The sequence below is a fragment of the Ooceraea biroi genome, chromosome 4 (genome assembly GCF_003672135.1).
Source record: "Ooceraea biroi isolate clonal line C1 chromosome 4, Obir_v5.4, whole genome shotgun sequence".
Lineage (NCBI taxonomy): Eukaryota > Metazoa > Arthropoda > Insecta > Hymenoptera > Formicidae > Ooceraea > Ooceraea biroi.
The window spans coordinates 8,318,850-8,346,161 of NC_039509.1; the positions used below are offsets into that span (position 1 = coordinate 8,318,850).

At 33.7% G+C, this 27,312-nt stretch overlaps 4 protein-coding genes across 9 annotated transcripts in view; 3 read left to right on the forward strand and 1 right to left on the reverse strand.

Moving 5' to 3' along the window:
• The first annotated feature begins 863 nt into the window (after nucleotides 1–863).
• On the forward strand, nucleotides 864–1,616 carry LOC105281281 (putative nuclease HARBI1). Its single transcript, XM_011342366.2, has 2 exons — nucleotides 864–1,235; nucleotides 1,305–1,616. The coding sequence occupies exons 1-2, from the start codon at nucleotides 1,092–1,094 to the stop codon at nucleotides 1,461–1,463; spliced, it is 303 nt and encodes a 100-aa protein (XP_011340668.1). The 5' UTR covers nucleotides 864–1,091; the 3' UTR covers nucleotides 1,464–1,616.
• LOC113561785 (putative nuclease HARBI1) lies at nucleotides 1,513–2,244 on the forward strand (the record flags this gene model as incomplete). Its single annotated transcript, XM_026968979.1, has 2 exons — nucleotides 1,513–1,873; nucleotides 1,960–2,244. Coding segments are annotated over 2 exons (429 nt in total), but the record flags the coding sequence as incomplete, so codon positions are not given.
• LOC105281282 lies at nucleotides 2,020–5,269 on the reverse strand. Of its 2 annotated transcripts, none has more exons than XM_011342368.3 (8): nucleotides 5,113–5,269; nucleotides 4,434–4,491; nucleotides 4,291–4,350; nucleotides 4,138–4,197; nucleotides 4,001–4,048; nucleotides 3,488–3,891; nucleotides 3,113–3,352; nucleotides 2,020–3,034 (listed from the first exon to the last, which is right to left on the reverse strand). In XM_011342368.3, exons 1-6 carry the CDS (start codon nucleotides 5,132–5,134, stop codon nucleotides 3,594–3,596), a joined length of 546 nt encoding a protein of 181 aa, XP_011340670.1. In that variant the 5' UTR covers nucleotides 5,135–5,269; the 3' UTR covers nucleotides 2,020–3,034; nucleotides 3,113–3,352; nucleotides 3,488–3,593. The 2 variants fall into 2 exon arrangements, with proteins under 2 accessions (XP_011340670.1, XP_011340669.1); XM_011342367.3 differs by having other exon boundaries at nucleotides 4,434–4,613; nucleotides 5,113–5,255.
• A 3,188-nt stretch (nucleotides 5,270–8,457) lies between these two features.
• Nucleotides 8,458–27,312, forward strand: part of LOC105280645 (lanC-like protein 2) — a 115,842-nt gene continuing 96,987 nt past the window's right edge. For 3 of the 5 annotated variants that reach the window (XM_026969398.1, XM_026969400.1, XM_026969399.1), the window contains exons 1-3: nucleotides 8,462–8,685; nucleotides 10,622–10,801; nucleotides 10,897–11,048. In XM_026969398.1, coding sequence (XP_026825199.1) covers nucleotides 8,599–8,685; nucleotides 10,622–10,801; nucleotides 10,897–11,048 — 419 coding nt within the window. In that variant the 5' untranslated portion in view covers nucleotides 8,462–8,598. Of the gene's footprint in view, nucleotides 9,093–10,621; nucleotides 10,802–10,896; nucleotides 11,049–27,312 lie in introns of all 5 variants that reach the window. The other 2 variants (XM_026969401.1, XM_026969402.1) reach the window with 2 other exon arrangements.

Genomic DNA, 27,312 nt, shown 5'->3' on the forward strand with positions numbered 1-27,312 from the left:
TACGGAGTTTTAAGTTTTTACGGACTAAACCAAAAACATATTAACAAGAAATCTTTTCTTCGCCAGGGAGTTCTAAATTTCAGATGCATATTTTAATCGCGACATTGGCAATATCTGATGGTCGGATATAAAAAAAATAAAAAAATATATATTCGACCATCAGATTATTGCCAGTGTCGCGATTAAAATATGCATCTAAAAAACATATTATTATGCCATAGTGAATTCCGCCGTGATGAATGTCTTTATTGGCCACCTATAGCTTTATTGCGTATTGAATTTCAATTACTCTATATCTTGGTTTAATTTTTTTCGCCTTTTCGAATATTCCACCGTTTAATAACTTGACCATCACGCAACTAATGCACACAGCGAATTCGTATTCGCTAATGATAATACGCGCAACATGGTCGGCGTGCGGCGCCACTGCAGCTTGCAAGTTCGCTACTCATGCATAGTTAAAATATATTTTCGATTTTTTCTAACATGTAGAAACAAAAATGCATTATTACACGTTTTCTTATAAATAAAACCTCTCCACTAGAAAAAATTTCATGTTTATTAGTGGAAAAATAAAAAAAGTTGAGTTCTAGAACTCGTATTTTTTATGCAAAAATTTTTTTATGCAAAAAAATTAAGTTTAATGTCGGTAGATAGCTTTTGAAATTCTGTACATCTTGTATATTTACAAAATTGCGCTATCATGCTTCGTTCAGAAGTTATAGCCGAAAAACGAAAATTTCATCGATTTTCGAGGGTTGATTTCACCCCTTAAACATGTTTCGTTGCCAATAAAAAAAACACGGATCGAATATTTTGACCCCCTCTACAAACCCACCAAGTTTCATTAAAATCGGAGAGGGACACCTGGGATACCTTCCTTGTAAGTCAAACTTCTGTGAGTCGAATTATACACGAAATATGCAGTTTAATTGCAACATATCTACTACCACAATATGTTAAATTTCCTTTAATTCGAGAAGAACAAAATGCAATTAAGCAAGGGTATGTATAATGATGATGTATACATAATACATTATTATCTTTTTATAAATATACAAGTATATGCATAAATCGATATTTTAGATTCTATGAAAAGTGGGGATGCCGTGGTGTTTTGGGTGCAATTGACGGAACACACGTTGAGATCCATATCTCCACCTGTTGCTGATGAAGATCATCCACCGTTTGTATATATTAACAGGAAAGGAAAACATTCTATAAATGTGATGCTGGTACTTATTTATTTACATTCTTTTCATGTGTGATTTTATTATACGTATAATAAAATATAAATTTTTCAGATTTGTGATTCAAATTGTGAAATTATCGGGTGTTCTGCACGGTTCCCTGGTTCGGTCCATGATGCTGCGATATGGCAAATGAGCAGCATTAGACGTTTTTTAAAACAAAATTATGAGGATGGAGATCAACAAACACATTTAATTGGAAAATTTATATAATATATAACGTTTTAGTTAAAATATTAGGTAAAATATAGTGTATAGTTAAAATATATGTATTAATATAAAACATGACACGTATTTCTTTTTTTCAGGAGACAGCGGTTACCCATTAGAACTATGGTTGTTTACTCCATTCGGGAATCCAAATGAAAATACTCCCGAAGCAAGATTCTACACGGAATTAACTTCTGTTCGAAACGTTATTGAAAGGATTAACGGCATTTTAAAAGGACGTTTTAGATGCCTTTCTAGACATAGAACATTGTTATATCATCCTACTCGAGCGACAAATATTATTTATACTGGTTGTGTGCTCCATAACATTGCATTAAATGCAGGATTAATATTACCTGAGGACGATATTGAGTACAGAGATCCTGTTAATTTGTTTGATAATAACGCTGGAGGTAAAAATGAAATAATAATGAAAATAACGTATTTTATATTTATATAGTACTAGAAACTTGTATTTTAAATAAATTTTTCGTTCTAGATGCAGGCAATGATGCATATAATTTAGGAAGAGTAGCTAGAATAGCGTACATACGAAATAATTTATAAGTAATATTTATTTTATCATTTGTGCTTACAATAAACATTGTACATGTATTGTATATACAAAAAATAAATAATGTCTGTCGTCATTTGTATTAACAAATAAACATTGTATATACAAAAAATAAATAATACTTTTATTGTAATGAACGTTAAGTTAAAACAATGTGATTGCACATCTGATATTACAGTCAAATGAAATAAAGTATACTTAAAAATCAAACAGTTTAGCTAATCTTTGAAAAAGAACAATAATGAAAAAAGGAATAATCTAACTCTAAGCGCTGTTAATGATTAATAAATTACATGTTTTTATCAATGGATTCAAATCCTGGATTAAGTAATTTAAATTTCGCAATTGTAAAATCTAATTTATTCTTCTTGTATTCCAAGTTCTTTTTTAAAATATTAATATAATTCTCCGTAAATTGTTTAAAAATATTATTAAATTCAGACATAGTTTTTGACGATTCAACATTACTCTCAAGCAATTTTTCTGTCAGTACCGATAATGGTTTTACTCTGGGAACTGAATACCTTTTTTTTGAAGTCATAGTGGTACCGCTCTTGGGAGTTTTTGTAGTTATTTCTTTCGAAACTGTTTCTATATTAATGGTAGGATTATTTTGGGAGACGCTTTCATTGAATAAATTTTCTGCATTCTCATCTGTGAGTATTATGCTATCTTTGACATTATATGTTAAGTTATCATCTTCTATATACTGTATATTTATATTCGCTGCAGTATTATCTGTGGTAATATTTTCTATATTATCACAAATAGTATTGTCCATATTAGTCCCATCAGTGTTAATATTCGATGTAACTTCCAATCCTTCATATTGCGTGACATCATTGTTACCAGTAACAACAATTTTACCCCACGCAGACAGCGCACGTTCTTCAAGTTCACTCAGAGTTATGTCTGATTGGGGACCAGAGCCTGTTTGAGATCTATGCTGACATTTCTTTCTATATTTTATACGGGTAGCATATTTCCAATCAGTAAATCTCTACAATATACAGGATATTATAAATTTAAGACAATTATTAAAATAGAATTATATGTACTATATATAAACATAACTTACTTTTTTCCATTCATCAGGAGTTAAGTTTGGACCATCACCTATTGCGTTTAATTTATTTGATAAATTAAACGCTCTTCCTATTTTTGAGGAATATAATTATCGCTCAAAGTGGGATTTATTGTTCCGCTTCTAAAGGCGTAATCGTTTTCCAAAAATGACAAATAGAGTTCGTATTGTTCTTTTGAGGTATTTTGTGTTCTCTTCCGTTTTTTTCCTTTTTTAAATTCCTTTTCGCAAGAACTGTAAAAAATCAGATTGGTATTTCATTCACAATTTTAGGTTAAGTTATGAATATTATGGATAATCTGTATATAAAAGTGATAACTATTGAGAAATATAAATAAAAAATTTAATTACACATAAATTGATACGTACCTCATGTTTAAAACATCAGAATATAACACTTCACGCAATGATATATATTTTATAAACTTTGTATGAATAATGCACATCTCTTAAATGACAGCTTTACAAGATCTGCTTATGTAGAAGTGCTTCGACTATGATTGGTCTCTTGTATTAAAAGCGTCCAATCATAGCGATTTGTTCCACAGGAACGCGTGGAACCGGAATATGCTGGAATATTCCGTATCGTACGTTTTTTCATTCGTCTATCTCTATGTAATACAGTATTTTTGTGCATTCTCGTACTTTGCACGAAGTATAAAAATTTCTCCCAACTTTTCTGCGATGTACAATCGTTCCTTGAAAGCCATTCTGATTGATTATTTATAGTGACTTTAAACCTTTTGCGTGACAGCAAAGATGTAGTCAGTTTCCTTGAATAAAATTATATAATAAGGTTTATAAAAAAAGCAATACAGAATAAAGTAAAAAAGTAATAAAAAGTAAAAAGAATAATAAAGAAAGAAAAAAATGTTATTTTACCTTTTCTTTGTTTTATTCATGTCATTTATATGATCTGACTGTGAATTCCTAAAGTAAAATAAAACAATTATGTGTACAATAGGGACAGAACCATATTATAGTCCAAATATTTAACGCGTTTTACTGAATGTACTCACTCGATAATTTCTGATGATTCCATACTCGTGTGCAAATTTGTTTGATCTGCTTGTGAATTCCTGAGGTAAAATAAAAAACAATTATATGTACAATAAGGACAGAACCATATATTGTAGTCATAATATTCAACACGTTTTACTGAGTGTACTCACTCGACAATTTTTGGTGATTCCATACTCGTGTGCAAATTTGTTTGATCTGTTTGTGAATTCCTGAAGTAAAATAAACAACAATTATATATAATCAGGACAGAATCATATCTAAGTTTTGTGATATTATCTTTTGCTGATCTTACATTTGCAAAATTGAAGGAACTGCGTCTCTTTTTAATCGCCTTCGTGACAATAAACATCCTGTTATAGAGATAAAGTCGCTCATTATAAAATGATCACTGCAAGCAACAGCATTTTTGTACATTACTTCTTTTCCAATAGCTAAAAATCATTTTGCTTTTTTAACTTCATTTTTGGGAAAACTGGAAAAATGTATTTATATCCAATTAGATTAGTTTGCATATTATTTTGATTATTAATTTCTTTTTGTTTAAATCCATAATATAATATTCAGTTTTTACAAAAGTTTATACAAATTTTATAGAAAAATTAAAGCTAAAGTTTATATATTTATTATAGATATTATAGATATTATAGATAGATGTTTTTATTCAGTAATATACATATTGGCGAATTTACACCGATTGTTTAATATACGTATCAAATAGTAAATAACTAGTAAATTCATATAGTCATTGCATGATCAGTTCAAATATGCTAAATGATATGCGATCGATATAAACTAAGCTATTATTTTCTTTAACATTCTGTAGCTCATTCTTTTGCACATTACTAAAGATATATTTGAATATGTAAATATTGCTGTCATATTTTCTACAAAATTATCACAGACATTATTTTCAAGCTAATTATATTGTATGAAACAATTATTACGTATCTCAAAATATTTCAATTACTTACGTATGAAACGATCGATATGCATTCATTTTATACTCTGCACCGCACACACAACAAGATAAAACCATGATGATTTATAAAATTATCTTGCTCTTTGCTCTTTTGAAACGCACGTGCACACATCGCACACTTCGCTAAGTTTTGAGGTTACTATACCGCGCATACTGGTGCGCAGACCATACCTACTAGAGAAAGACAGATAACCAAATAAATTCGTGCTATCCTTTTCTTTGTGGAGGACACCCCCCACTACCTCATAAGCAGTCTATCTTTATATATCTATGGTCCAGACTCCTACTTCTAGGGCCTCTCTCTGGTAAAACCACAGACTTCTATATATTACTAGACTGCTAACTCGATGACCCATATTCAGAACGCGCTTCTAAAAATATTAGCGCGCTTTTTGTCGTTCTATCCTTGTTTTATGCCTAATGAAGGATAAAGATATAACGACAAAAAAGCGCGCTAACATCTTTAGAAGCACGTTCTGAATATGGGCCCAAGGTCCGTAGATGAAGGGGAGATAGTATAGAGGTCTTCGCACTCACTTCATAACATTGGCCCCAATATGACGGCCACTATCGTACAGATATTGTTTGCATTAAATGTAGTGGTGCACTTAATCCTTAGCTGGCACTGTGGGGTATTAAACCAGCCTAGTTCAGCTTCAATTTAAGTCCCCCTATAGTACGAAAATGGTACTTGTGGTACCATCTCTTGTTAGGACGAAACGCTCTTCCTCCTGGAGTATAGAGCGTACTCCTAAAAGTGTTACTGTAGCTGTGACAGTCGAGTGAAACGGACCGGGGTCATCAGGGACCCCAGTGTGCCAGCTATAATTATTCGAAGATATTTTTTCTGAAGTTTTTCATTGGTTTTCGTCATTAGTGTGTAGAAAAAGGTAAGATCATCATGTTGTATGATGTTTAATTTTTTTTTCAAGAGCGTATAATATTATTTCGGTTTTATTAAATGGCGTATCAGTTACGGCCTCGACCCATACGCCAGCAGCTACTCGAGGAGGATCGTAAGAATAATTTGGACGAAAATCCCTCTGATGAAGATGCTAGAAATGATTCTGAACACTATGAAGAAGATTCTGATTATTATATATTATTATTATTTTTATATTTTTTACAATTATATCCTTTTATATATAGTCCTTTTTGATATTATTCATTCATTTTTCTACATTAATTGAGTACAATTTACTTATATCTAATAAATAAACAAGTATATTTTGAAAAAATAAGTAGTACTTTTTTGGCTGAAATTCGTCTCTTCAACTCTCCAAATAAATATCTTTTTTGAAACGACCACTATCAAATCATTTTTTTCCTTAAAGTGTTGTATCTTAAGAGTGTCAAGTTACATTTTTAGCTCTTAATATGCAAAAATGGAAGAGTTATGAAGTTTTGAGTGAAAATAGTCATTTTTTGGTTTTTTCTACGTTCTCCAATTTTTTCATACTCAATATTACATTTTATCAAAATAACCTATGGACATTTATTAAAACAACATTCGAAGACTATCTTAGAATTTTTTCAAGTGAAAAAAATCAATAGCTTCCTCGTAGCAAGCATTTTAGTGGTTGGGGTCTGAAACGGCCCAGTGTGCCAGCTATGTGATTCTGATGAAGTGTGCCAGCTAAGGGTTAAATGTATTGGTGCAGTAAGTTAGAGTGCCAAACATTAGAGTGAGACAAATAATATATATTTGTCTCACTTCGTGGATCCAAAATGGCGTCCATGCGAAGACCTTCTCTATTGTCTTCTGTTCATCTACGGACCTTGTATGGGCCAGTATGTACAAAGCAACTATATAAAGTAATCCATTCTGCGCATGCGCATAGCGATGTATGTTGTGAATACATAAAGATTATTCGATGAGGTTAAGTTTGATTAGATAAATTAATATATGTGAATATATTAATGTGAATATGTGAATATATATGTGAATATATATGTGATAATATATAATAATTAATAGTTTCTAAACAATATATAATGTACAAAACATGTGTGTCATAAGAAATAAGTGTAACTGATGAACAACGTGAAATAAATATATATTTTTTTATAAAGAAAAGACATAAACACAATTATTTTATGCTTACATATATATATTTTAGTATTTTACAGCGGTTTGTATAATAAAAGCAGCATACGCAGCATGTAGAGGGGATGGTCACGTGACGCGCTTGCGCACAATGGATTACTTTGTACATACTTTTCGAGGACATTTTACATAAGCGAAATGAGGGGAGTTAGTAGTTTAGTAATATATAGAAGTCTGTGGGTAAAACGGTATTAAGTAAAACGGCGGCGTGGCCGCTTTCAAGTTCCTCTCTGCTAGTAGAGTCTCTATCTATGAAGAGTATATAACCTTCCTTCAATATAATCTTATTAGTGTAAAAATATGCAAAATGGATGTTGCATACGAGGTTGTACAAACAAAGATAAAAAGGACTTTATATGGCAACTTTGCCAACAAATTCCGAAAAAGAGCATTATGGATATCAATACAACTATATTGTTTTCTTCAAAATATCAAAATTATGTTGTTTCTTTCAAATTTCCCTGATAGAAAACTTTCTCTGATTTTCTCAGGATTTCTCAAATTTTCTATAAGAATTGAAACGTTTCTCAGAATAACTCAAACAATCTAAGAAATTCTAAAAATTTATTAACATTTCTCATACATTTTCATACATAGATATAATAAAATATTCTGAAAATTCTCATCCAATTATTTCTAAAAAATTCTGAAAAATATTGTTGATTTCTCAGAATATTTCATAAATAAGTGGATGAGAATTTTCAAAATATTTCAGTATCTCTATGTATTAAAATTTCTAAAAAATAGTAATAATTTCTCAGATTTTCTGAGTTATTCTGAGAAACGTTCCAATTCTTATAGAAATCCTCCATTTCCCTCCCGGGTATGAAAATGGAAAATTCTGATTGATTTATTTCCTTATGCTTTATGCGTTATGCGTTATGCGTTATGCGTTATGCAAAAGTCTGTGCTCCCGCCTATACCGTGGTACCATGGTGAAAGAAAACAAGGTGTGCTCATACACATGTAATATCTTTCATCAATAGCCAATGAGAATTGATGCCAAATTCTGCCATCTTGCCACGACAATTTGAATTCGAAATTATATTATTGTTTTATTTACTTATTTTTGTGTTTTTACTTAATTATATGTACTTAGAATAACAAAACAAATTTAATTTTTATCTTGTACAATAATAAAAATTGATTTTTTTCATGTTTATACATTATAAAATGGCCGTATCTGGCATCTGCGCAGAACCGTACGAAATTCGTCTAGAGTATGAGCACACCTTGTTTTCTTCCACCATGCGTGATATCATCATCATTCTTACATCATCGATCACAGTAGTCCGCACTACTGATCTATCCGGTCTGTCTGAGTACTACGCGTTAAAATTATAAAATACGAAGTGCGAAAGTTGTATAATTATGGATACTAATCGGTATTATAAAAATCCATTTATGGATTATTCCAGTGTTACTGGTTATAATATAGTCGACATTGATAATAATACGGTATGACTTAACTTTTTATACGTGTCATTCAATAAGTGAAGAGATAAACTGAAGAGGAACTGTAGTGCAAAAAACTATCGTAATAACGAATACGAATTAAAAATTATAAGTTCTCACTTAAATAATGTAATCTACTTAGCGCTACGAATGCTTCAGAACTTTTCACCCTTTTTTCTGTCAAAAAGAAAGAAAGAGTTTTGAAGCACTTGGAATATTAACCTTTTAACTGGGGATTAACTCGTCATTGGAAAATGTATTTCCAGTGCGTATGACGAGTTAACTCGTCATAGAACTTTGAAGACGACGCATGTAAATTTAAACTCGATACATCATTCGATTTTTCTTGGTATCATACTGACACGATATCTTTCGATGTTTTTCTACTTTCATTTGTGAATGCACTTTTGGTAAGTTAGCTCCCCAGGTTAATTACCAAAAGCAGCTATTTGACCAATATCTCTGTTAACATAACCTCTATACACTACTGTCAAAAAGTTTAAGACCAAAAAAATTAATAGATTTAATAATATATAGTAAATAACGGCACCGAGCGTAGCTGGATGTAAATTGTTTATTTATTACTTTTCCAAAATATAATCAATATATCAGACGTTTCGGTCACAGCATTGGACCATCTCAATATGGTAAAAAAAATTTGTAATCCATAAATCCTGTTACAATAAAGACACAATATATAAATATCGCATTAAATAAATGATTAAACATCGATACATCACACAAAAAAACCAAAAAAGGCACACCACGGATTGTAAAATTCGCAAGATCTTGTAAAAATTTAGCGCATTCAAGAGAGTCACAAAACATTCTGAGAAAAACCAGCATGATCCTGTCACAGATTAGGAACATCGAATGCACACATAAATTATCTTAAAGAAATCAAAAAGTCAACAAGCAATAATACTAACATAACACAGTTTAGCCCATAATTATGTAAGTCAAAACCAAAGTCAAAAATAGTCCAGAAAGTAAAACAAGTAAAAAATCTTTGTCATGCTCTTCTGATGTTATAATCGTGACTGAGATCATCGGAACGGAGCTAAGGTCGATATCAAAAACAAGCAGAAAAATAGGCAATCAAGGTTACTGAGAAGGAAACAGGTTTAAAACAGGAAAATAAACCTCCGGTAAAGACAAGGTATCGCTTTGTAAGTTGAGTGGATTGGACTGTCTTTTAATATTAATCATCTCAGAGACCAGTCTTTATTGTAACAGGAGTTATGGATTAAAAATATTTTTACCACATTGAGAATGGTCCAATGCTGTGACCGAAACGTCTGATATATTGATTATATTTGGAAAAGTAATAAATAAGCAATTTACATCCAGCTACGCTCGGTGCCGTTATTTACTCTACAGAAATTGGCGAGCTCTTTATGACTTAATTTAATTATATACTTTCATCCCCAAAAGATAATGTTATCTCACTTACTTTTATAATATTACTAGCTTTAATGCCCGGCCTTGCCCGGTACAGTTTGCATTAAACAGTGTTTAATTACCTTGTAGAAGGTATAGATATATAATAGTATAGATAGATTATTTCCTCTAAAAAGAATTATTTAAAAAACTAAAGACGTTAAGACCTTCTACTTGTCAAGACGAACAAAGTGATATAACACACTTGTGGATGCAGTTCATGTTTATGGAGAAAACGCATTTCAAAATATGCACTTTCAAATTTATATAATAGTATATAGAGTATACAGAGTATAGATATAGATAATATGATCATATAGCTATTTATCAAAGAAGAAACAGTCAGAAGAAATGTTATGTCATTTCTATCTTAATCTCTATTTGTTACTTTAAATAATAATTTAAATAATTATATATATTATTATTATTATTAACATATACACACTTACACACATTACATATAACATTATAATTATTTACTAAGAAACTTATATTCCAGATTGATGATAATTTTAAATCGCTATTGACATCAAAAATCAATGAATTCATGAAAATATTAGAAAAAAATGATAAAATATGGTACAGTAACAATGACTATTCAACGTACACTGGATTAGCAGGAATTGCATATATATTTTACCATTATGGGAAATATTATAACAATTCTGCATATGTCACAGTATGTATAAGAATTTATATATTTATAGAACTTAATAATATATCTCCTTGCAATTTAAAATTATGTTTTACACTAATGTAACTCTCTTTTCATAGAAAGCAATGGAACTATTAGAAAAATGTATTGCAGAATTCAAAAGCAGACATGAAATAACATTTCTAACTGGAATTGTAGGTCCATTATCATTGACAGCAATAATGTTACATTCACAACAGAAAGAAGAGCAAGCGAACCAATTAATTCTTAGGTATACTTGAGTAGACTTTTAATATAGAAAATAATGGATTTTTATTTATTTAGCATGTTTATTATGGCAATTTTACAAGAATTTATTTTATTAAAATAAGTTGTGGGATTATAAAAAGATAAATTTTAACTATACATAATTTATGTTAAACTTGAAATCTATAACGATATTTGAATAAGAAAACTTAATCAAAAACTTAAAATTCTTTTAAGCTTAGGAATAAGGTGAGTATCTCTTGTGTATGTGTAAAATAAATGTATTATAACATTTTGAACATTTTACAATAATGAAAGTTAAAGTAACTTTAACTATTGTTAAAAGATTGCCAGTTAGTAATTTTCGAGATTACAGTTTTTTAAGGAAAGTAACACTTAAAAGATTTATGATAATTGGAAATTATAATTAGCTTTAGAAAGATATTGATTTATTAATATATTCGAAGAAATTAAATTGCAAACGGAGTAATGTCTTTGATCCTAATAAATAATGTTTATATATGTACACATATAGATTTTATTTCTTAATTATTAAATTTGTTTCATGACATCTCTTAAAGTTGTTCCATTTGGTGAAAAAAATTGCACATAAAGTGAGTGGTAATGGAAAGACTTGGCACATAACTTGAAGTTTTTAAGTTTTAATAATTCGATATTACATGTTAAAGTATGAAATTAAGCTCTAATTAAAACAAAAGATTTGCAAATTTTAAAAAATCTTTACAGATATTATAAACGTAATAAAAATATAAGCCGTATCATATTACACAATCACTTTGCAATCATTTGTGATATTTGGTACCAGAAACAGCAGTGCAGGGATTTTTTAATAAACATATTACAATTGAAACAAAGAAAGGAATAGTAGAGTCATTGAAATTCAATAATAATGGCATTTCGAATCAATAAAAAGAATAAATATAAAAAATGTACCGAGGAATGAGTATTTAATATCATAACAATTGAACAATTTTTAATACTGATGGACTTCATCAAGAAATATCCTACTATGTCGGCAAATGAAATAGTTTTAAAATCGGGATAGAAATTGTTCAAGTCGTAAATACAGCAGAATGAGGAGTTAAACTTATGCATAACTTTAATCAGGTTTTATCGAGAAATGAAGAGGAAAAAACAATTTATTCTTCAAATCGTGTCACATCATAAAGCTCAGTATCCAGAAATCTATCCTTACTAAAATTTGTAAGATTATGTTCACATAGTATTTTCATCTCTGTTATTTTCCTCATGTGCTTAGTAAATACAGTTAAATATCAATGTTTATAAATAAAAACATTTCATCTTCAAAATTTTTCTATCAGATTTTCTCACTTTTCCGGAAAAAAATTATGTATATTTTACCTTTACTAAAATTGTATCACGTTATCCGATTGAGCTTGACATTTTATAAATAAAACGCACGATTTTTTATTTCTCTGAAACGACTTTAAGAGGCGTTCAAAAAAACCTTAAAAAAGATTTTTCATCAAACATAGTTAAGATCCATCTTAACATACACACGCACACGCACACGCGTCCGCGGTGTACAAACGTGCGGTGTATGATATTTAGTTCTAGATAGTATTAGATAGTAGATAGAAGTTTCTTTAAGCAGTTCATCCAAATATGTATTTAAGAAAGTAACATGAAATGTTCCTGTTAATTTGTCTTGGAGAAAAACAGATCCAATTAAATTATCGCTTATTAGGTTATACATTAGAGCTATACACTTATGTTGCTGTTATTGATATTTTAATTGAAGAGCAGTATGTGGATTTTCAATCCAATGATAATTCTTTTGTAATCCAAGTAACAAAATGACGTCAGAAGACGATGTAATAACATTTATAGAGTAAAACTAGATTATGTCATTATGTCGTCTTCTGACATTACTCAGCTGTTTGGAAAGTTTATTATCTTATGAATAAAAAAAGTGTAAATCCAACTTCATCGATGAAGAATAAAAAGTTCTATATTTGGGTAAGCATCTGCTTAGAATCAAATATAAAAGATTATTTTGGATTGAAAACTTTAGAAAGTTCTTGTACTCGTTGAATATAATATAGAAACAATTACTGTTTTTGCAAAATTCTTTATTACCCAAAACATTCTAAATCGTCGTTATTCTCCAAGTGTAATCTTTGTTAAATATTAAAAGATTAAAATAACTTCCAATTATCACTTCAAACAATTACCAATTCGAAATATATTCCAATGATTTGATATTTAATAAATTTCTTATCGAAGCAATGAACTAAAATAACTTGTAGAAGTTGTAAGATAGCGTTGTGTATAAGATATTGAGCACTGTTTGTAAATAGTTAGTTAAAACTAAAGCCTGCGGCATACGATACGATTTTGTACTAGATCGCATGCGAGATATTTTGCTAGCAGTCATACTGGCATCGCAACTTGAAATATTGCGTACTGTGTGGTGCTAGTATGCTAGTTTTGCTACTAAATTCGGTGCTATTTCATACTTAGTGTTTTATTACTAGTTACAGACAATATTACGACAAAAATGCAATAAGATAAATACGAGGATAAATATAAAGACAAAAGTTATATATAAGTAACTAGCTGACGCTTGTTCCTCGCGCGCTCGGTATATTTGGAAAATATAAAGCATAAAGAACGTATTTTTTTATGACGCGCACATTTTTAGAAGTTGCAAGACGATTGCACATAGCCTATGTTACTCAGGAAGATCTAAGCTATCCACCAGTGAAAGATTTTTTCAAATCGGTTTAGTAATTTCTGAGATTACCCCGAACAATGGAATAAACAAACTTTACCTCTTTATTATATTAATATGATTATGTATTTTATTTATAATTATGATAATATTAATTGAATATGTATAATTAATTAAAAAGGATAGATTTTCTAATCATTATAAAACTTAACTTAAAAATGTTTATTAATTATTTCATAATAAATAAACAGTAATTTCAATTAAATTTTAAGTACAACTAAATGAATATGTATTGTTTTATTAAGCTTTAAAAACTTCGTGAAAGAATTAAATATATTTAATTGGTGAAAGATACACATACGTGTATGTATGTATGGATGTATTTTATGGATGTGTGTGCCTGTGCGTGTATGAAACTTATTTTCTTTGATTTGGATGCCATAATATTTGTAGGGAATATCTTCTTCACCTAGTGGAAGTTGCAAAAAGAAAATTAACAGTTACTATTCTTTTCATTGTAGAAAAAGAAAAAAGAAAGCAGCAAAATAAAAGAAAGATTTGGACCACATATTGGCTACAACGAAAAAACACAACTATTAGAACAAATTAGAAATGAAGCGACTAAACTGGCAAGAAAATTCTTTATTCACAAACGTTTCGACCATGCGGGTTGTGGTCCTTATCAAGTGACGATGTTACAAACTAAAAATAATAGTAGATGTTAAACAATACAAAACTTCACGCAAATTTACTCACAATAACATAAGAACTGGACTTTACAATATGAACATCCTAGGAGAGAGGACCAATTCTAGTTTCAAGCCGTCTTTTAGTTTGTCCTATATACATTGCGTTACGATCATTACAGTTAATACGATACACTAAGTTGGTCTGCTTGCTATGTTCCAGTCTATCTTTACCTTTGCGTATGAGACAGTCAAGTTTTTTCGGTATTGTATATAAAATCTCAAAATTATTCTCACGCATAATACGACAAATCTCGTCACTATAAGGCTTACAGTAAGGTATAGTGATGAATTGTTTTTTTATCTCTCTCACGGGAAGTCTCCACGTTGCCATTAATACGTGCATTAAGTACTTTAACATGCCTTCCAATTATTGTTTTAATTAGACTTAATGGGAAACAATTATTAAGCAATATATCTTCTACTATTTTAATATTTGCATTGTAGAAACACACGCTTGACAATAAAATAGCATGGTCAATTAAATTCACAATAGTGTTAATTTTATATTTGAGAGGGTGATTCGAGAAAAAATTATAACGACCGGAAAAAGTCGATTTCCGATACCAATTAGTTGAAAGTATCTTATTTTCTGTGTGTATTGTCGTACTTAAAAAATTTATTTAAAAAGTATTGTTTTTGGTGAGCATAGACGCAACATTAATAGAAGTTCGAATAACTATTCCGTAGTGACTGAACATCATCTTTCTGGCAATCATGATTTTGATTAGTCAAATCCGATCGTGTTGCACAAAGAAAAGCACTGACGTAAGAGATAAATTGCGGAAATGTTTTTTATAAAACTGTTTGACAACACAATTAATTTACAGAATGATACTAAAACTTTGAACTCCGTATATGACAGTCTTATCTGACATTGACAATGTTTTTCACCCTTGACTTGTATTTATTGATGTTTGCTTCGTGTTTGCGGACTTGCTAGTGTGACATTTTTGGTTGTTTGATCTAGACGTGCTTTGTAACACGTCCTCTCTCCTAGGATGTTCATATTGTAAAGTCCAGTTCTTATGTTATTGTGAGTAAATTTGCGTGAATTTTTGTATTGTTTAACATCTACTATTATTTTTAGTTTGTAACATCGTCACTTGATAAGAACCACAACCCGCATGGTCGAAACGTAGTTTGTGAATAAAGAAGTTTCTTGCCAGTTTGGTCGCTTCATTTCTAATTCGTTCTATTTATACATTGGCGCATAGAAGAGTTTTGGTTGGACACAAAATATTAATTCAACACATAAGATAATCTGCGCATGTGAAACCAAAACTATAGTAGCTTTTTAGTACTTTTATAATTGAAACACGCAGAGCACTTCGTTAAACAGTATGCAACGACTCAATTAACAAAACTAGTACAAAAAATCATAGCGTGTGCCGCAAGCTTAAATAAATTAATTCCGTCTGTTGACAGAATTATTATTATAGCAACACAATTGCTATAACTAGAGAATTATTGCAAAACAGTCGCTATAACTAGAGAACAAGGACAAATAATAAACCATATATTTACCTAAACTTTTATTATTATTATTTTTAAATGCTAAATTTAGTTTTTAAATAATTCTCTTATACGGGGTGTCCCATAACTCTTCATTAATATTTCAGAGGGTGAAAGGGGGTTGAATATTGAATAAAAAGTTCTTTTTCCGCTTTTGACTCAGACCATTATTTACCGAGTTATTAAGGGGAAGCTGGAGTCGTCTGTATTACCGATATTTTTTGTTTAAAGATACCTTTGAATTTGCTTTACAAATTTGCAAAAGTCTTTCACACGATTAAAGTACGCAGAAAAATGATGAGGGCGACAGTCAATAGGACAGTCTTTATAGGAAAAACAAAATAAAAGTAAAAATAGCACTTTGTCTTAACATGTAGTGCTGTCACCTGACAACAATATTGACTTAATACAAAAAATCTTATATATGCCAAATAAGATTGTCGCCCTCTAGGGACAACATTAAAGATTAATATTATGTAATTGGAACTAAGATTAAAAGCTTAGACAAAAAGATTGCATTAATGAAAATTTCATAAATGCAAATAGATGCAGATGATAAAAAAGAGCAGTAATTCGTGCAAAATTAGATGCCGGATCTTACAAGAGATGGAGCTATAATCAGTTTAGGCCGCCGGCAACATACAATACAAGCGAGCGAGCGTGTATGTACACACGGTTGCTTGCTTGTGTAGTATGTTGCCGCATGTGCCAGCAATTCTGTCGGTAATGTCAGTCACTATTTTTTTAGTTGCATCGAAATGGTGGCGCTATTGCAAAAAAGTTCACTAGCCACTCCAGCTTCCCCTTAACAGTTAAAGTTGTCTAATCAGACGGCGCACGGTCGGAGTACGCAGAGGCATAGCATGCTATGGGATCCCTCACGCTTACCGTATCTTTCCTTGGTTAAAATTCTATTTTAATTTTTCTTATTTTCTTATAACAAATAATCAATAAATCGATAGACAAATAAATGAATGAATAAATAAGAAATAAATAAAAATAAATACAGAAATGTACCCAATTTCTGATTGTTTTTTATTTCTTATTTATTCCATAGCATGCTACGTCTCTGCGTACTTCGACCGTGCGCCGTCTGATTAGACAACTTTAATTGTTAATAACTCGGTAAATAATGGTCTGACAAGGGGGAGGTCGCAGTTGACTCTTCACCGATTTTGATCTACTTTCACGTGGTGAATCTACATCGAAAATAATTAGTGTCGTGTCGAGAGGGCTCCGTTTGCCTACATTCCCAATTGCCTACAGCTTCGTTTGCCTACAACATTTTGCCGACAGCTCCGATTGCATACAGAGCGATTGCCTACAAGCGCTATTGCACACATGTAATAATTAAAAATACGAATGTACGTTTGCGCACATGACATTATTGCGCACATACATATTGCACACATGACTTTATTGTACACATACATATTGCACACATGACTTTATTGCACAGAAGAAATAAGAAAGTTGCATTATCATTTTGTACACATAACTTCATTGCACCCATGCATATTGCGCACATGGCATATTGCGCACATACACATTGCACACATGGCTTTATTGCGCACATACACATTGCACACATGACTTTATTGCATACATGAAATAAGGGATAATGTTCCGAAAACGACTTACCTCCGATTTCGATGAAACTTGGTACAAACCTTCCTTTTTGGTCAAAATGAAAGCCCTTAAAAGGATTTTGTGCGACTAATATGGAAAGATCACTTTTCACCATCAAATACCAGAAAAAGTATACGAGGCGCCTTAAACGAGGTATGACAGGTTTCTATAAAAAATTGAATACTTCTATGCAAAGTAGGATGCTTTTATTTAGATTATGAGAAGATTAAGTTAAAAATAACCTAACCCAACCCAACCCCGATTTTTTATTTAAGGTCGTCCTTCGTCTTGCAAAGTACAGGGTGGGGAAAAATTATTGGTCAAGCTTTCGCCAGTCGATTCTACTCGTCGAGATCGTCAACATTGCATCATAAACATGGTGCCGCAAAATTAACTTTCAAGGTCATTTTCAATGTCAAATTTTTTTATTAGCTTTTCATCAAGGGCGTTTTGCTATTAATGTGTGGGCAGGAATTGTCGGAAATAATTATGTCGGTCCGGTTTACTTGCCGAATCGGCTGAACAGCGCCCGGTATCTGGCATTCTTGCAACGTGATTTATTGCGTCGATTGCGGAGACTTATTCCTCGCCATCAATGCAATAACATTTATTTTATGCACGATGGTGCACCACCAAATTTTGATAGGGAAGTGCGAGCCTATCTTGACCGATTCTTTGGAACCCGGTGGATAGGACGCAGACCTGCACCACACTTGTGGCCACCACGCTCTCCCGACCTGAATCCTTTGGATTTCTTTTTTTGGGGAGCGCTTAAGGGCATCGTCTATAGGTCAGGTAGAGCGGTGAGGTCGGCGCGCAATTTGAGACAGCGAATTGATGAGGGGTTGGCCACATTGGCTCGAAAGGGAGATGTCTTAGCCAGGGTGAGGGAAAATCTGAAAGAGAGACTGCGAGCTTGCTTGCGAAATGGCGGTCACCACATAGAGGCTGGTGAGCAAGCACGAATGCTCAGAGCTATTGGAGCCAACGGATCAGTCCTCTATGTTCCTCGTTAGACACGCGCGAATAAAACATTTTTTCAGGTAGAAGGACTAACTTTTGACCCATCGTTCCTTTGAGAATTTTTTTCCTTTCTACGAGAAGAATTTTTTAAGATAATAAAAAAATTTGACCTTGATTTTGAAGGTCAAGGTCAATTTTGCGGGGCCATATATGGGGTGATCTTTGCCGAACGCGACCTGGAGAATCACTTGATGGAACTGCGACCAATAAATTTTTTCCACCCTATACATGCGTGGATACCGTGTGTTCCGCCCCCCCTAAGGGGGGGGCTCCACTACTGTTAACAATAACCTAACCCAACCCAACCCCGATTTTTTATTTAAGGTCATCCTTCATCTTGCAAAGTACATGCGTGGATACCGTGTGTTCCGCCCCCCCCTACGGGGGAGCTCCACTACTGTTAAAAATAACCTAACCCAACCCAACCCCGATTTTTTATTTAAAATCGTCCTTCGTCTTGTTCATCTTTTATTGTATCTACATAATAACCCTCCTTTCATATAATCTAACTCAATTCATAACTTCTTTCATATAACATAATAATAAGAGTATATAATAAGAGTATATAACAGTTAAATTCCAGTTTCTGGTATTTGATGGTGAAAAATGATCTTTCCATATTAGTCGGACAAAATCCTTTTAAGGGCTTTCATTTTGACCAAAATGGAAAGTTTGTACCAAGTTTCATCGAAATCTGAGGTAAGTCGTTTTCGGAACATTATCCCTTATTTCATGTATGCAATAAAGTCATGTGTGCAATGTGTATGTGCGCAATAAAGTTATGTGTACAATGTATATGTGCGCAATAAAGCCATGTGTGCAATGTGTATGTGCGCAATATGCCATGTGCGCAATATGCATGGGTGCAATGAAGTTATGTGTACAAAATGATAATGTAACTTTCTTATTTCTTCTGTGCAATAAAGTCATGTGTGCAATATGTATGTGTACAATAAAGTCATGTGTGCAATATGTATGTGCGCAATAATGTCATGTGCGCAAACGTACATTCGTATTTTTAATTATTACATGTGTGCAATAGCGCTTGTAGGCAATCACTCTGTAGGCAATTGGGAATGTCGGCAATCGGAGCTGTCGGCAAAATGTTGTAGGCAAACGAAGCTGTAGGCAATTGGGAATGTAGGCAAACGGGACCCCCCCGTCGTGTCCGAGCGTTTCATTGAATGCGCCTTATAAGTAGTATTTTTTTATACTTAAATTTCGAAGCAATTTGACGCTGTCGATACTATAGGTTATAAGACATAAAGAGAAAGGCAAATTCGATGAGTGTCGTATGGCACAGTCGGTAAGAGCAATGGTTCGTAATAGCAAATACGCAGGATCGAAACCCGTCGTGGTCACTTTTTTTTATTTTATATGTAATATGTATTATTTACTATGTAAAACTTTGATACATATATTTAGGTATACATATATATTTTTTATAATTTGCTGTGTGAACTGTGATCGTGGAATAAATGAAATATTTTTACGGAGAAGTAACTTTACTTTTATTTTTGAATTTTTGTCTTTACATATTGTCTGAAACTCTCTTATGTAAAACAAAATCTCATAATGGTAATATCCATGTAAAAATTTCATGAAGACTAGTAGTCTAACGCAGGTAGAAATTTTGAAAATGTATAAATGTCCCTTAAAAATAATAGTAACATCCACGTAAGCTTAGTTTATATATAAATACATTCCCATAACTTTTTGTTAATTCTTCGATAGTCTGGTAGTCGACAATTTGTGTAAAGATAGAAAAACAGAATGTACTGTCGACTACCAGCTCGAGTCTGTTTGACTTCTGTTCTGTTTTCTGCTATTCTGTCAAGGTGTTTTCGCCCTAATAATAAGAGCAATGGTTCGTAATAGCAAATGGTTGGAAAAGTAACGGCCATTTTTGTCCTACATGTGGTAGAAACCAGACGCAAGATTTACATAGTAAATAATACATATTACATATAAAATCGAAAAAAAGTGACCACGACGGGTTTCGATCCTGCATATTTGCTATTACGAACCATTACTCTTACCGACTGTGCCATATGGCACTCATCGAATTTGCCTTTCTCTTTATGTCTTATAACCTATAGTATCGACAGCGTCAAATTGCTCCGAAATTCAAGTATAAAAAAATACTACTTACAAGGCGCATTCAATGAAACGCTCGGACACAACACTAATTATTTTCGATGTAGATTCACCACGTGAAAGCAAATCAAAATCGGTGAAGAGTCAACTGCGACCTCCCCTTGTGAGCTAAAAGCGGAAAAGGAACTTTTTATTTAATATTCAACCCCCTTTCCTCTGAAATATAAATGAAGAGTTATGGGACACCCTGTATGCACATATACATATATACATACACTCTTATACATATTACAGGGCATTGTACAGTCGTGGACACTGAGGTTGTGACACCTTTTTTTTAATGAGTTTATAAACACGCAATCAAATTCAGGATGCGAATCATTCCCACACAGCACACTTTATTTGAGAGATATCCCATAGATATCATTTTGGGATATAGCAATAACCATACGATATCCCAAGATAATTTCAGTTATCCGTGGGATGTACAAAATATGCACAAGTGTCCGCCTAAAATCCGCCTAGGGGATATCCTACAAATATCGCAGACGACATCCAGAGGATGTCTGAGTGATGTTATGAGATATCCCATACAGTACAAAAGTCCGAGAGACATCGAAGGGATATCTAAAGGATATTTTATATCCTGTGGACATCCTTACGATGTCCTTCAGACTTTTGTGCGTGATGATATCCTGACATGCGGATGTCCTGCAGATATCCTGTCGATATCACGCGATACGAAGATTTCAGTAGGATATCGTAAGGATATCCTTTTGGGATATCCTAGATGCTACTTACTTGGATATCTCTGGAATTGATTAGTAAATCTGCGACAATTTGGGATATCCTCAGGATAAAGTGTGCTGTGTGGGTTGTAACGCGCGCATGCTCGATGAACGATCATGATGTTGTCAAATTTGCGTATATAGTAATATTGTAAAAATAAATAATAGCTACCGATCACATTTCATTTTTATTATAACAGTTTTATTATAGCTTGGGCTATAAAAGGCGTTTATTCTAACTTGAACATGTATAGAATATCTCTATGCGCGTTACAGTGATTCGCATCCTGAATTTGATTACGTGTTCATAAACTCATTAAAAAAAACTGTCACAACCTCAGTGTCCACGACTGTACACATATACATATACATATACATACCTGTATACATATTGCATTAAACAACTTCAAAGTATAAAATACTTATGTTTTTATAATTTTCATTATACATAAATTTATGTTATAAATCTTAAACACACACACACACACACACACACACACACAGAGGGTATCTCATTTTAATAGATCGCCCTCAAAACCTTTTTTATTTGTGATTCTAGAAAAAAATGCTTCAGACAAAGGTTATTTGGTTTGAAGGGGGGCATATGATTTCATGTATAGATAACATATTTTAATATAAAATTCGACGCACTTTCGATTTTCGTTATCAGACTTGGGTGTTTCCATCAAAATCAAGCTGATCTTGAAGAATGATCACCACTACGGATAGATCAAGATCACGTTAATAAAGCACGCTAAAGGGAACAGAAAGTTATTGTACGTCTATGCCATTGTTCCTGGCTAGCGCTAAAAGTAGAATTCGAATAAAAACTGTATTTAAAAAATTCAAGGTAACCTTAACCTTGAGAACAGCGTATCGAAGTCAACCATCATCCTCTTGTCTCAAATTTAATTGCTTTAAGATAGTTGACTTTACCTTCATCTAATAAGTTTCGAGCCTCCTAACTCGGAAAGTACTTAATTAAAAAATAATTTGTTATAGTGTTTCGAAAACGTCTCGACGAGATCTACAACTTTCGTCTCAAGGAAAAAATCAAGTTCCATTTAAGAAATTAGTCATCTTAACAATTTCTTAAAAATGGCGACATGTATGACACGAATCACAACGGGATCATATGTTCCCCTTCAAACTAAACAACTTTTATCTGAAGCATTTTTTTCTAGAATCACAAATGAAAACGTTTTTGAGGGTGATCTATTAAAATGGGACACTCTGTGTATAATATAATAACACTATAATACATATATATAATAAAATATATATAGGGTATCCCAGAGCAAGTGCGACAGCCGTTAATGAGAGATTCTTGAAAGTATTTGGAAACGAATTTCCTAATAAAACAAAATGTTGAGACTACAATAGTTTTTAAATGAGAAGCGTTTAAAGTTGACTAATTCAATCGTCTATAGTTCGCGCGCTCAGGCACGTACATTGCACAGTAGTGACAGGCTCTAACAAGTAAACCTACCCAAGTGGTACACTCCGATTTTTTTCAAATTTGGCAGAAATGTAGAACTTTGAAAAATATTTGACCCATATTTTTTCATTTGTGCTCTAAAGCGGTTTTAAGGGTAGTTATTACCCTTCCAATTTTCACCCTTCTATATCAATAAGTACAATAAAAATATATAAGAAACAAAATTTAATGCAAAATATATTTTTCTGGATCGCTAATTGTGAATGTGAAGTCGGATTTGCAAAATTATTTGTTTAAATAATAAATTGTTTCAACAAAATAGCAAAAAAGGTGAAAAAAATACAGTATAGTGATTTGACTTTGTTATAAGTATAGTGGGTGTTTTACAGTATAGTGATAGACGTTTGTTATAAGAGTTAATATATTATAAGAGTAAGTGATACTTAAATATGGCGTCAAATTTGTAAAATGCATTGCTTTAAATTATTCGAACAATAAACGGTTCAAACAAATCAGGAAGAAGATTGAAAAACATTGAAGTGTGTTGTAGCGGCTTAAATTATATAGATTTTGGAGTTGTTGATTACATATGTTGTTGACGTATAATATTTCTTGTATTGGGTTTTATATATGTTAGAGTGGTAAACTTAATTTAAATTGAGCGCCTCCGTTGTGTTTGTTGATTGGGCTGTGAGCCCGCCATCTTTTGTAACAATCCCGCTAAAAGTGTTCACAATAAAATTTACTTTCGTTCGTTCGCTACGTTAGCTTCGAGTGTTTGCATTATTAATCCTGCGCTAAAATCCTGCTATAACAGATTATGGGCCCAGGCAGCCCCAGTTAAAGTAGAATCGCGAGTGAATTATCTCCCGAAGGACTGTGGTGATATTCTCTCGCCTCTCGCGACAGTGTGTCTCTCCAACGAGATAACCTAGAAACATATCGCTGCGCGTGCCGGTACAAAGAGTCCACGAGACGTTTTTCATCATCCTTCTTCGAAGTGACTAAAGATTGATAATTGATTGTGTCGAAAGGCAACGTCGAAATGTCGTCGAACATTAGTCATGGTGTGCAGTTGGTAAAGAAGCTGAAAGGACGTGAAAACTATCCATCATGGAAGTTCGCCATGCAAGCCTGGTTGGAACACGACGATTTGTGGGAATGCGTGACCAGCCCGAATGAAAGCAACAGTGGTAAGGTAACGAAGGCGAAATCAAGGATCATTTTGTCAGTGGATCCGGTAAACTACGCATATATACAAGACTGCACAACCGCGAAGAAAGTGTGGGAAAGACTTCAGGTAACCTTTGAAGATTTTGGTTTAACGCGTAGAGTAGGCCTTTTGAGAACCTTAGTAACAACACAGTTGGAAAAGTGTAAGAATGTGGAAGAGTACGTCAATGTAATTATGACGACTGCGCATAAATTAGACGGTGTTGGTTTCAAGGTCCCAGACGTTTGGATAGGAACGTTGTTGCTCGCAGGTTTGCCTGATATGTATCGCCCGATGATAATGGGCTTGGAGAACTCGGGCATGGACATAACGGCTGACCTCGTTAAAACAAAGTTACTGCAAGAAGTGAAGAATTGCAAAGGTGCGAAGAATGGAAACAGTGACGCAGCGTTTTATTCGAAGAAAGAAAAAGGAAAAGCAAAAGCAAAGTCGAAGTCAACGGTGCTTTCGATGTGACGGTGTAGGACATTTCGCTAATCAATGTCAAGCAAAGTTGGTTAAAAACCAAGTGCAAAGGAGAGCGATGAAAAGAAACCCTCAACGAGCAAAGGTAATAAAGCGTTTTGGGCCTTTTTATCATCCCAGTGTATTACAAATGGCATCTGGTATGTCGACTCGTGCGCATCCTCTCACATCACTACGTAGGGTGCCGCGAAACGGAATTGTGAGCCTTGTTTGAGTAAAGAAATAACATTGGCTAACAATCAATGCATTCGAGCGAAGTCCATAGGCGATGTTAATCTAAAGATGCGAACCCATAGCGGAATACAGCAAATTACGGCACGTGAGACGCTCTACGTACCGGAGAGTTCAGTCAACTTATTGTCCGTCAGCAAAATGGTCGAGAAAGGTTTGTCAGTCCATTTTACACCAAAGGGTGGTGAGATTTGCGATGAAAATGGAGATAATATAGGAACCATGTCGCTGGAGGATGGAATTTATAAGTTAGACACTGTGCCGGAGAAAACCTTTTACTCAGCAAGCAAGTGCACAGCGGAGTTATGGCATCGAAGGTTAGGGCATCTAAATTATCGAAGTGTGATGTCCCTGTGCAAGGATCCAGATACGGGAATAAAATTAGATCCCAAGATAAATTTTAATGAGAGCCCCTGCATTCCATGCATTGAGGGAAAGATATCCAGAAGGCCTTTTTCAACGGATGGAAGACGTGCAAGTCAGTTACTGGAAATCATCCATTCAGATCTTTGCAGACGATGGAGACTACCTCGTTCAGAGGATCAAGGTATTTTATGACTCTAATAGACGATTATTCACGCAAAGTATTCATTTATTTTTTAGAAGAAAAGAGTCAAGCCAAAGATGTTTTCATGGAGTTCAAAAGTTTAGTGGAGAATCAGATCGGGAAGCGGATCAAATCATTCCGAACTGATAATGATCGAGAGTTCATGCACCGTGAGCTGAAGGATGTTCTACGGAGATCAGGAATTAGACATCAGTTAACCGTTCCCTACGCGCCAGAACAAAATGGCCTGGCGGAACGCATGAATCGCACCGTGGTCGAGAAAGCAAAGAGTATGCTTTTCGACGCAGGTCTACCAAAGGAATACTGGGCTGAGGTAGTAGCGACGGCAGTCTATTTAATTAACAGGTCTCCAGCTTCTGGTAATGGAAAAAAAATTCCTGAGGAGATATGGACCGGCAACAAAGCCAAGTTGCAACATCTAAGAGTGTTCGAATGTAAGGCGTTAGCCCATATACCAAAAGAGCGACGTCAAAAATGGGATACGAAAGCGCAAGAGTACATTTTCGTAGGCTACGACGACAACGTCAAAGGATATCGATTAATGGATCCCGAAACTCACGACGTAGTGAAGCGTAGAGACGTTGTTTTTTTTAGAAGAACAGCGATCGGAAAAGGAATTAAATGAACAGAGGCAAGGCGAAAGTCACGTAGGAGTGTTCTTAGACGATGAAGTCTACCACGCCGAAAATGGCGGTAGTGAAGATGAAGACGACGAAGGTTCCGAGACACGTGAAATTGTGGAAGTGTCCGATTCATCGACTCTGGTAGAGGACGGTTCAGACTCATAATATGAAACGAGTCTCAGCGGAACACCCAGTTCAGACGACGATGCACCAATGAACGTGGCAGATCCCTCAAATCAGGCAGCGCTGAGGAGAACGCAACGGAAGCCGAAACCGATCAACATGGAAGACTTCGTGACTTATCTTGCAGCCGAAGCGGATACCGAAGACCCGCAAACGGTCAAGGACGCCTTAAAAGGACCAGATCGTAAACGATGGAAGAAAGCCATGGAGCAGGAGTACAAGTCACTCATAAGAAACAAAACGTGGTCAGAAACAGAACTTCCACCAGGACGTAAACCCCTCGAGACTAAGTGGGTATTTCGAATCAAGCGGAATTCGACTGGTAAAATTGAAAAGTATAAGGCCCGCCTAGTGGTCAAAGGTTGCAGTCAGGCGGCTGGCATAGATTATCAGGAAACCTATGCACCCGTAATAAGGTATGCCTCAATTAGACTTTTGTGTGCCTTGGCCGCTAAATATAAGTTACAGATGGAGCAGATGGATGTAAATGCTGCTTATTTACACGGAAAGTTAGACGAGGAAATTTACGTCAGGCCACTGGAAGGAATAGTCAACCGAGATCAGACCAATAAGGTATGGCGCTTAAGAAAAGCCATGTACGGTCTTAAGCAGAGCGGTAGAGCATGGAATAAAACGCTCGACAAAGTACTTAAAGAAATGGGCTTAGTGCAATCGAAGGCAGACCCGTGCATTTATTACCGCAGATTCGGAGACACTATTTTAATTCTCGGAGTTTATGTGGACGATATCGTTATCCTTGCCAGCGATAGCGCCGTGATGAAGTGGACAAAGAATAAGTTGTCCAAGAATTTTGAGATTGCAGACCTTGGTAAAGTCAATCATTTACTGGGCGTGCGGATAACCAGGAACGATGACACTGGAGAAATTCACCTCGATCAGGAAGCATACATTCGCAGCATGTTGTCAAGATAAGATGCATAACTGCAAGCTAGTATCGACGCCTTATGATCCAGACCGGAAGCTCACCGAGGACGACCAGTCAGCGAATAAGGCAGAGATCGACGAGATGAAA

Coding starts and splice junctions, on each gene's coding strand:
- LOC105281281 (XM_011342366.2), top strand. CDS start 1,092: ATGAAAAGTGGGGATGCCGTGGTGTTTTGGGTGCAATTGACGGAACAC. Junction 1,236..1,304: donor ATTCTATAAATGTGATGCTG/GTACTTATTTAT, acceptor TAAATTTTTCAG/ATTTGTGATTCAAATTGTGA.
- LOC105281282 (XM_011342367.3), bottom strand. CDS start 4,555: ATGTACAAAAATGCTGTTGCTTGCAGTGATCATTTTATAATGAGCGAC. Junction 4,351..4,433: donor GTTCCTTCAATTTTGCAAAT/GTAAGATCAGCA, acceptor ATTTTACTTCAG/GAATTCACAAACAGATCAAA. Junction 3,892..4,000: donor ATGAATAAAACAAAGAAAAG/GTAAAATAACAT, acceptor ATTTTATTCAAG/GAAACTGACTACATCTTTGC.